Source organism: Nansenia antarctica, assembly GCF_963989245.1.
Source record: "Nansenia antarctica genome assembly, chromosome: 2".
In the NCBI taxonomy this organism is placed as follows: Eukaryota; Metazoa; Chordata; class Actinopteri; order Argentiniformes; family Microstomatidae; genus Nansenia; species Nansenia antarctica.
In genome coordinates, this window is record NC_137675.1 from 85,714,900 (window position 1) to 85,726,207 (window position 11,308).

Sequence of the window (11,308 nt, forward strand, 5' to 3'; positions counted from 1 at the left end):
GAGGCTATTGTCAGCAGGAATGTGATGGCATGAACACTACTCATCACCACGCTGAATTTAGCTGTTTACACCAGGGCCCTTCCCTCCACAGAAAACACATTCTACTGGAAACGACACGGCTACATACCAAAAAACGTGTTTCTGACTTGTATTATATGTCTTATAATTAACATTACAGTAAGAATGTGACTGTAGATGCTTCTTTGAACCTACACAGAAAGCGTATGGCGCGTGTTGTAAGCAGCACTCGAGTTGGATAGATAACGTTTGCCTCGCGAAAGCGGGATACAGAACGTATTATACAGCACATATTTGGAGTTTTCGAAGCACTTTTATATGACTGTTTTCTGTAAGAGAAAATTATCACGCTTTAATCAAACACACACACACACACACACATTCATTCAGACACACACACACACACACACACGCACACTCACAGATATTCACTCAGACACACACGTGCACACACACACACAAACACACATTCATTCAGACACACACACACGCACACTCACAGATATTCACTCAGACACACGCGCACACACACACACACATTCATTCAGACACACACACACGCACACTCACAGATATTCACTCAGACACATGCGCGCACACACACACACACACACACACATTCATTCAGACACACACACACGCACACTCACAGATATTCACTCAGACACACGCGCGCGCACACACACACACACACACACACACACACACACACACACACACACATTCATTCAGACACACGCACTCACACACACACATATTCATTCAGACACACACACACACACACCCATTCATTCAGACACACACACACACACACACACATACACACACGTACACACACACACACACACATCCTCACCATGTCCAGGGGCACGCAGGGCACTGAGTCCTCGTCTCCCTCCTCTATGGGTTTGCCGGCAAAAGCCACGTTGACGGTGCTGGTGTAGACCAGCCGGGACACGCCCCGCGCCACACACACTGCAGACACACACACAGAGGTCAGAGGTCAGAGAGGCAGGTAGCCTAGAGGTTAGAGGTCAGAGAGGCAGGGAGCCTAGAGGTCAGAGAGGCAGGGAGCCTAGAGGTTAGAGAGGCAGGTAGCCTAGAGGTTAGAGGTCAGAGAGGCAGGTAGCCTAGAGGTCAGAGAGGCAGGTAGCCTAGAGGTTAGAGAGGCAGGTAGCCTAGAGGTTAGAGAGGCAGGTAGCCTAGAGGTTAGAGAGGCAGGTAGCCTAGAGGTTAGAGAGGCAGGTAGCCTAGAGGTTAGAGAGGCAGGTAGCCTAGAGGTTAGAGAGGCAGGTAGCCTAGAGGTTAGAGAGGCAGGTAGCCTAGGGGTTAGAGAGGCAGGTAGCCTAGAGGTTAGAGAGGCAGGTAGCCTAGAGGTTAGAGAGGCAGGTAGCCTAGAGGTTAGAGAGGCAGGTAGCCTAGAGGTTAGAGAGGCAGGTAGCCTAGAGGTTAGAGGTCAGAGAGGCAGGTAGCCTAGAGGTTAGAGGTCAGAGAGGCAGGTAGCCTAGAGGTCAATGTAAGTCGCTTTGGATAAAAGCGTCAGCTAAATGGCATATTTTATTATTATTATTATTATTATTATTATTATTATTATTATTATTATTATTATTATTATTATTATATAGAGAGTAGAATGTTCATGTCATAGAAAAACAACAAAGGAATGCGTGGAGCCTTAAGAACGATGTGAATGTCTGTGCAAGGCAGGCTGAGGAGTGTGACAGGCGGAGGTGTGATGGCTCCATACCGTTGATGACGTTGTTGGTTCCACCCACGTTGACAGACTCCACCAGGTCTTTCCTCAGCTGGGGGGGGGCACACAGAGGGGGTTCAAGGTTTAGAGATAACGTTAGCTAATGATAATATTAGCTCTGCTGCTCCCTTTGGAATGATATCAGGGAAGGGAGCAGAGCTGACATTGTGAGACTGTGAGAGCATCGCGTAGGCGATCGATCACCAACTCCAAACCACCGGTACTCCACTGGGGGTTAATGTAGTACCCGTGGTTTGGAGTTGGTGATCTATTGCCCACGCGACGCTCTCGCAGTCGCACAGCTGAAGCAGTGACTGCCTACAGTAATGTAACTTCACTTATCAGATACATTATGTATGTGTATTATGTTGAGTGTTATTTTATATGTGGGAATAGGTAAAAGAGAACGGATCAAAATAATTACATTTCTAACAGAATTGAATAAAAATCATTTGAAATGATCAGGAAGAAAAAACACATTACACCAAAAAATATCTACAGATGATGCAGACAACGCTATTAAAATGTCATGACTTTGAAAATCATATGAAAGCTGATCTATAAATGATGTTTTCTTATGGTTGTTTTTTTAAAGGGGTAGGTGGAGAACAGGAGGCCTGAAGAGCAAGAGAAACTTGTCTGTTCACATCGCTGATGAGCTTCATGACTGCACTGTGTCTTATCTCTCTCTGTCCTCATCCTCTCTGCCTGAGATGACTGCAGTAAGGTACACCACATACAGGTACACTAGGAACTGATGACTGCAGTAAGGTACACCACATACAGGTACACTAGGAACTGACTACAGTAAGGTACACTATGAGATGACTGCAGTAAGGTACACTATGAGATGACTGCAATAAGGTACACTATGAACTGATTACAGTAAGGTACACTATGAACTGATTACAGTAAGGTACACTATGAACTGATTACAGTAAGGTACACTATGAGATGACTGCAGTAAGGTACACTATGAACTGATTACAGTAAGGTACACTATGAGATGACTGCAGTAAGGTACACTGTGAGATGACTGCAGTAAGTTACACCACATACAGGTACACTATGAACTGATTACAGTAAGGTACACTATGAACTGATGATTGCAGTAAGGTACACTATGAGATGACTGCAGTAAGGTACACCACATACAGGTACACTATGAACTGATTACAGTAAGGTACACTATGAACTGATTACAGTAAGGTACACTATGAACTGATGATTACAGTAAGGTACACTATGAGGTGACTGCAGTAAGGTACACTATGAACTGATGATTACAGTAAGGTACACTATGAGATGACTGCAGTAAGGTACACTATGAACTGATGGCATAAAATAAAACAAAACATCTTTCTTCTAGCACAACAACTGCCAACGGTCCCAGGCCTGAGCATAGATGACTTTCTCCTGCTACGACTGGTGGATAGATGATTCACGTACTTACTTAGTCAAATGTATTTGACTAAGTAAGTCGCTTTGGAATAAAGTATCTGATAAATGACTAAAATGTAAATAACATAACCCAGGAAGCTGGACTGAGGACCGGGGGTGGAGGAGAGACTGGAACTAGCCGTGTGTTAGCAGAGTTACTAAGCTGTTTCTGTTGTGGAATAGATGGTATGCAATTCGGTTGTTAACTGTTTCCGGGTCCAACGTTGGCTGAGGCGCTGTCTTCGAAATGCCGCAGTAATAATAATAATTCATTATATTTATATAGCGCTTTTCCGAGGCTCAAAGACGCTGACAAATATGGGGAAAACAGGAAAGTGCTGCTGTGTCCCTTGTTGTATGAATAGATCTGAGTCTAAAAAAACGATTGAACTGTCATTCTACCGCTGTAGTACTCTGGTACTCTGGTGCAGGGAATTTCGGGTTTGGACCCGGAAATTGCTCAACGTCACGTTTGACGTCAGACTTAACAACCGAATAGATGGTATGCAATTAGCGTAGCATGGCTGGGCTATAGGGAGTACTGCTCATTAAGCCTATTGTGAATGTGTGAATAACAGGCCTAATAAAAAGGGGATTAGGCTAATGAAGAAGAGATTTAAACCGCCATGTTCTATGCCGTTGGTGTGCCAGAGTTAAAGACATGCACAAAGCCAGCTGACAGGGCAATCTGGGACTTATACATAATTAGTTTTACTTTTCAAATTAGTGATGTATTGAATGATAATATGGCCTTGGTTGGTTCTTGAGCATAATCTATAGAAGCCTTATGAGTTTAGTTCCACTGTCTTACCCCATCAGTACCTCGTTTTTACTCTATTGTTTATAAACAATGTAATTACAATGTAATTAATTAATTGTAAGCCAACACTGTATAGCTGTATAACAAGGTTAGAACTATAACGTTGATCTCGTGGATGACTCCATCTATGAATCTGAGAGAGGTTGCATTTCTCCAGCCCCGTCCCTTAGCTTGTTTAACAAAAAAAAGGGGGAGGGTGAAGCGCTTTGTTGTTGTTTGAATCTCAGATTGCCCCTTTAAAGAGCAATCTATGTCCACTCCATTAGAATTAGAATTCCATTAGAATTAAGAGAATTAATAGAATTAGAATAAAATTCAGATTTAAACCCTAACCCATTAGAATTTCTGTTGTGCTGTTAAAATGTTGTGAACATACACGGAACAAAAATATATACACTTTTGCTTTTGCTTTTTTTTATAGAGAAATAGGCCCTTTGTGTACATAGAAAAGGTCTTAGGTCCTTGATTTCACCTTGTGAAAAATTGGAGCAAAAACAAAAGTGTTGCGTTATATTTTTGTTCAGTGTATTTAGTTGCATGGCGAGGTTTACTCAACAACATTCTGCCCATTTCACAGGGGCTTATGGGACACGTGCACGAGTCATTCTTTACATTGATGACATTTCTCCTGTCTGCTTTCTCTCTGTGTTTACCATCATTCCTGGGTGTCGTATATTGTATGCTTATTAACTCATTTAGTGCTGAGGGTGAATAAACTGTCAACATTGTAGAGTGCTACGGGTGACTTTATTCACCAGAAATCCATACATCTATGCTTTATTTTATGAATCCATACATCTATGCTTTATTTTATAGATCCATACATCTATGCTTTATTTTATAGATCCATACATCTATGCTTTATTTTATAGATCCATACATCTATGCTTTATTTTATAGATCCATACATCTATGCTTTATTTTATAGATCCATACATCTATGCTTTATTTTATAGATCCATACATCTATGCTGCCCGGCTGCCCTCGAAAAGGCGGTACAGGACCATGGCCGCAAGGACAAACAGACTGAAGCACAGCTTCTACCCCAGGGCCATCCAGGCCCTGAACACAGCAAAGACCTAGGTTCTGGGCCCTGGACAGTCTGGACGGATTGATGGCAGCTGCTGGACTGAAAAAATCAGGTGTAGTGCTGAGGCACAAATATGTACATTTCAAGCCTGCAAACTGCGACACTTTAAATGAATGTGCAATAACACTATGTGCAATATGACAACCCTAGTCGTCTATCTGTACAGTATAGTATAGTGGATAGTGTACATAGCCTTTATTTATGTAAACCAGCTCCTTCCCTTGTTGTGTTTTTTCTTTTTTAGTTTTTTTCTCTTTCCTAGCACCAGGGGAGCCACCCCTCCTAAATTTCGTTGTTTGGTACCTGTACTATAGCAATGACAATAAAGACCATTCATTCATTCATTCATTCTATGTTTTATTTTATAGATCCATACATCTATGTTTTATTTTGTAGATCCATACATCTATGCTTTATTTTATAGATCCATACATCTATGCTTTATTTTATAGATCCATACATGATGCTTTATTTTTTAGCCAATCAAAGTGTTGTTGCTAGGTAAACACTACATAAAACATCTGGAACACTCTCTAGGTGGTGAGTGTTCCGGAATTCTTTGGCAGTTGGTGAGTTAAATGCTTAAGTGATTTTTTCGTGCAAATTTGTGCAAAAGCACCAAATTTGGCCCAGATGTAGCTCAGAGTATGCTCTAATGATTTAGCCAGGGCGCCCGAGCCAACGACCACCGGGGTCGCCATGGCGGCCAAATCAATATGGCCGCCCTCCGAAAAAGGTTTTGGCTATAACTTTTGAACCAAATGAACTAGAAATTCAAACCTGGTGTCTATTTTATGTTTTTTGACTATTAGAAACACATTGGAATGCTTATATTTATGACTGGGTGTGTCTGGACCCCTAATTTGCATATTTCCAAGATGGCAACTACCCGAAAGTGAGTTTTATCATAACTTTTATCTTTCTTTTTCAGTCTATAAAAGAGAAATGCTATCAATATTGACCAAAGGTGTCAACAATATAATTATATCATAATCAGAATTATACACATTAATTGCCAGGAAATATTTATATTGTCAAATAAACTATAGGATCACACAACCAGATCACTCATTGTCGTCGTGACCCTCATTGTTGGTACAGGCACCCTCGCATCCACATATTGAGGTGCAATGGACTCCAGCTTTACAGCATTTGCAGCGCCCTCTACATGACTTTTTGCGGCTGCAGTGGAGGAGAATGGTGCAGGCTTTACTGGCATCTGCAAGATGAGTCCAGTAAGGTTCCCAAGTCTTGGTCGTGGAGTCGCAGTACCAGCCCCAGTACCAGCCCCAGTACCAGCCCCAGTACCAGCCCCAGTACCAGCCCCAGTACCAGTACTGAACAGCTGGACAGAGGTTGCCTGGTTCCAGTAGAAGCTGGCCTGCAGCAGTGCCCTTTTGACATGCTCAATCAGTGCAGCTTAGGTGGGAGGCATGTTCTCAGGTTCTCAAGGGACTTGGTACTGTTTGAGAAAATCCGATGAAGTCTGGCTTCATCTACTCGGCTTGGAGCCACAGCTCTGGCTGTACATGATGATGACCATACGCTCCAGTCTTCAGACATGGACATCTGCGTTGATCTGTTCAGGCTCCAAGGTGAAGGTGACCAGGGTTTCTGTCAGATCTGGTGTTGCCTCCCAAGCTGCCCATGCACTTCTTTATCCCATAGCCCGGGAAGGCTGATGCTGTGTCGCATGCTGTTGGAAGAGAGGTAAGGCCAGTGACTTCTTGGGACCAAGAGCATTGCAGATCTCGTGAACAGGAATGTCCCGGTAGTTCTTTCCGCATGCAAGGGGCCTGGAGCCAATCCAGAGCTCTGTGAGGCCTTGTGTGTCGAAGAAGCGGATTGCAAGATTCACAACATTGCTGTCAACCGTACGGACAAATGCCTTTTTATGGCCATTGGCCCCAGCCTGTGCCATGTGCAGAACCATTCTAGTGTCTGCTTCAGGATGGTTCCAAGGCCGAAGCGCAGATATGTCCTATTCAGGTCTGTTGGAGAGTACAACATCCTTCTGGGTAGAAAGGAGGAGTTTACCCTGCATGTCATGTTTGGTGAGGCTCCAAATAGAATAGTAGAATAATAGAAGTCCAAATAGTTCTGTTTTGTTCTCTTCATTCTTCAGGAAGTTGTTGTTCCAGTTGTCCTTTGGAATAGGAGTTCTGCCATTTCCTACTTTAGTTCTTGACCCCGTTCCCGGTGGTAGTTGGCTCGGGCGCCCTGGCTAAATCATTAGAGCATACTCTTAGCTACATTTGGGCCACATTTGGTGCTTTTGCACACATTTGCACGAACATAGCCTCATATAGCCCTAACTAAGGCCCCCAACTACAGCTGAAATAATAATAGATACCAGAGAAACAGGAGGTTTAATAGATACCAGAGAAACAGGAGGTTTAATAGATACCAGAGAAACAGGAGGTTTAATAGATACCAGAGAAACAGGAGGTTTAATAGATACCAGAGAAACAGGAGGTTTAATAGATATCAGAGAAACAGGAGGTTTAATAGATATCAGAGAAACAGGAGGTTTAATAGATATCAGAGAAACAGGAGGTTTAATAGATATCAGAGAAACAGGAGGTTTAATAGATATCAGAGAAACAGGAGGTTTAATAGATATCAGAGAAACAGGAGGTTTAATAGATATCAGAGAAACAGGAGGTTTAATAGATATCAGAGACACAGGAGGTTTAATAGATATCAGAGAAACAGGAGGTTTAATAGATATCAGAGAAACAGGAGGTTTAATAGATATCAGAGAAACAGGAGGAGGTTTAATAGATATCAGAGAAACAGGAGGTTTAATAGATATCAGAGAAACAGGAGGTTTAATAGATATCAGAGAAACAGGAGGTTTAATAGATATCAGAGAAACAGGAGGTTTAATAGATATCAGAGAAACAGGAGGTTTAATAAATATCAGAGAAACAGGAGGTTTAATAGATACCAGAGAAACAGGAGGTTTAATAGATATCAGAGAAACAGGAGGTTTAATAGATATCAGAGAAACAGGAGGTTTAATAGATATCAGAGAAACAGGAGGTTTAATAAATATCAGAGAAACAGGAGGTTTAATAGATATCAGAGAAACAGGAGGTTTAATAGATATCAGAGAAACAGGAGGTTTAATAGATATCAGAGAAACAGGAGGTTTAATAGATATCAGAGAAACAGGAGGTTTAATAGATATCAGAGAAACAGGAGGTTTAACTGAGAAATAACAGACCCTAACAAGTTTGTCCACCTCAGTAAAGAGCTGGGATGTTACCTCACCTGTTCTGGACCTGACATGCCGTAGGAGGCGGTGTGGAACACACAGTCGACGCCCTCGCACACTTTATGCAGGGACTCGTAGTCTCGAATGTCACCCTGTAAAGAGATGAAAGCCAAATCAGCCAAGAGACTCCAGGCCGTAGCGAGCTGAGCTGAGCTGTGCTGAGCTGCAGGGCGGCAGTCAGCTCAGCATGATTGATGAGTGGAAGGAAACAGGCTCAACGAGGGAGGATACCGTCTGAAACACAATATGACTTATTACAATGACAGCGGAGGGTGGACAAATCGTTGTTGTCAGCTTGCCTTGAACATAATGTGCGGTATGTGTGTATGCACACATGCTGATTACACCCTGATGGGTGAGCACCATTAAGATAAGGAGGGAGTCACAGAGACAGAAACCTGAATAAGGCCCCCCCCTCCCCCGCCTGCTTAGGCCTGGTCCACACCTGGTGTTCTCAGGTAGAGGGTTAGTAGGTCTGCACCGCACAACACCACAAGAGCCGACTGCAGCAGTAGGATATGTGACAGCAGCTGGTGAAAGGTGGCAACCAATCAAAATGTTCTGACTTTTATTCGGAAAATGTTAAACAAATTTCAAGCCAAGTTAGTTAAACCTAGTCCTCTAGTACACTAGAGTAGTGGGGATTACTCACCGAATCCATTGCATTGCAATATTTTGGCTTGACTAGCGAGTGTGTCATTGATTTTCAACAACGTTGACATTTATTTACATTTTTCTGAATAAAAGTCAGAACTTTTTTTGGATTGGTTGTCGACTTGTTCCTGGTTTCACTAGCTGCTGCTGTCACATAGGCTATATGAAGGAAGACTATACCCACCGCATAGGGTGTAAAAAAATTGTCTTTTTTTGACAACTGATAATAAAATCACTGAACACTGACAGGGGGCAGTATCTGTCAAGTTTGTGCCTTTACTTTTGTATTTAGCAGTTAATTACAACACAACAAACTGGGTGAGAGAGATTTTCACGCCAATTAAATTAGAGAGGGGAAAAAACACAGCGTCGAAGAGGTCTTTAGGAGGACCACAGAGGACCACAGACGACAGAGGACCACAGAGGACCACAGAGGAACACAAAGGACCACAGAGGAACACAGAAGACCACAGAAGAACACAGAGGACCACAGAGGACCACAGAGGAACACAGAGGAACACAGAGGAACACAGAAGACCACAGAAGACCACAAAGGACCCCATAGGACCACAGAGGACCACAGAGTAACACAGAGGACCACAGAGAACCACAGAGGACCAGAGAGGACAAAGGAACACAGAGGAACACAGAAGACCACAGAGGACCACAGAGGAACACAGAGGACCACAGAGGAACACAGAAGACCACAGAGGAACACAGAAGACCACAGAGGACCACAGAGGAACACAGAGGAACACAGAAGACCACAGAGGAGCACAGAGGACCACAGAGGAACACAGAGTAACACAGAGGAACACAGAGGAACACAGAGGACCACAGAGGACCACAGAGGACCACAGAAGACCACAGAGGAACACAGAGGACCACAGAGGAACACAGAAGACCACAGAAGAACACAGAGGACCACAGAGGACCACAGAGGACCACAGAGGACCACAGAGGAACCACAGAGGGCAGCCGGCGCTCCTCCAGTCGTCCTGGCACCCACCTGGTGGAACACGGCCCCGTCCGGGGGGTCCCGCGGAGGCTTGTGCAGGTCCAGTAGGACCACCGACAGCCCCTGGCTGGCCAGCGCTCGGCCCAGCCTGAAGCCCAGGTACCCTCCTCCCCCCGTGACCAGCACCCTGCCCCCTCCCGCCCCTCTCCGGCTCCAGGCCCCTACTGCCCCGCTGGCTCTGTGTTTGGGGGCTGGGGCCAGGGCCAGGGCTGGGGCTGGGGCTGGGGATGGAGCTGGGGCTGGGGCTGGGGCTGGGGATGGGACTGGGGGTAAGGCTGAGGCTGGAGCTGGGGATGGGGATGTGGCTGGAGATGGGGATGGGGCTGGGGATGGGGCTGGGGATGGGGCTGGGGATGGGGCTGGGGATGGGGCTGGGGATGGGGATGAGGCTGGGGATGAGGCTGGGGATGGGGTTGGGGATGGGGTTGGGGCTGGGGATGGGGCTGGGGCTGGGGCGTTCAACCAGGGCTGGTGGTTGAGGTGGTGGTTGTGGTGGCCGTTGGCCTGCAGGCGGCACAGCCCACTGCCTGGGTCGGGGCGGGGGCCGCTGGGGCAGGGGACGCTGGGGAGGGGGAGGTGCTCCACCTGACACACAGACCCTCCGCCTTCCTTCATACTGGAGCCACACAGCTCCATGCCACGGCCTCTTCCAACGGAGTCCTGTGAGGGGGTTCAGGGGAACGCTGTTGGAGAGATAGAAGGGACACAGGCTGTAGGATAGAGGGTTTTCGTTTTTAACCACTGGGTTTCTCGTTATGGTGATTCTCTCTCTCTCTCTTCTGTACACAGAAGCTCTCTCTATCTGAACGTCTGAATTTTACAATGATAAATGGTAGACAAAATAAACGTATCATTTATGTGATTGTCTGCACGACGATTTTTTTGTCATCCCCACATATATATATATAATGTTGCTGTTTTGCAAACTTTGTGAGTTAAGCAATACAGGTCTAGTTGCATTCATGAGACACCTGTGTGGAGCTCCGCGGTTCATCACGTATTGGCTGTGCGTAAATGCAACTACATCTTGAGTAGGATAGCCTAATATATAATTATAGCCTGAGTTACGTTGATATTGGACAGCGTAAACAAGGAGAGCTTCTGCGACCGATTTTACATCTTTGACAGCGGTGATCAACATCGCAACGGACAGGTGGAGGAGACAGACAGGTGGAGCAGTCAGACAGGTGGAGGAGACAGACAGGTGGAGCAGACAGACAGGTGGAGGAGACAG

General features: G+C 45.0%; 1 protein-coding gene across 1 annotated transcript in view; it reads right to left on the minus strand.

The window, feature by feature from the left end:
* Positions 1-10,710, minus strand: part of sdr42e2 (short chain dehydrogenase/reductase family 42E, member 2) — a gene marked incomplete at both ends in the record, with an annotated part of 25,661 nt that extends 14,951 nt beyond the window's left edge. The window contains 6 exons of the mRNA XM_080523593.1: positions 875-993; positions 1,766-1,823; positions 8,399-8,494; positions 10,066-10,289; positions 10,339-10,409; positions 10,538-10,710. Coding sequence (XP_080379719.1) covers positions 875-993; positions 1,766-1,823; positions 8,399-8,494; positions 10,066-10,289; positions 10,339-10,409; positions 10,538-10,710 — 741 coding nt within the window. The remainder of the gene's footprint in view (positions 1-874; positions 994-1,765; positions 1,824-8,398; positions 8,495-10,065; positions 10,290-10,338; positions 10,410-10,537) is intronic.
* Between the last annotated feature and the right edge of the window lie 598 nt (positions 10,711-11,308).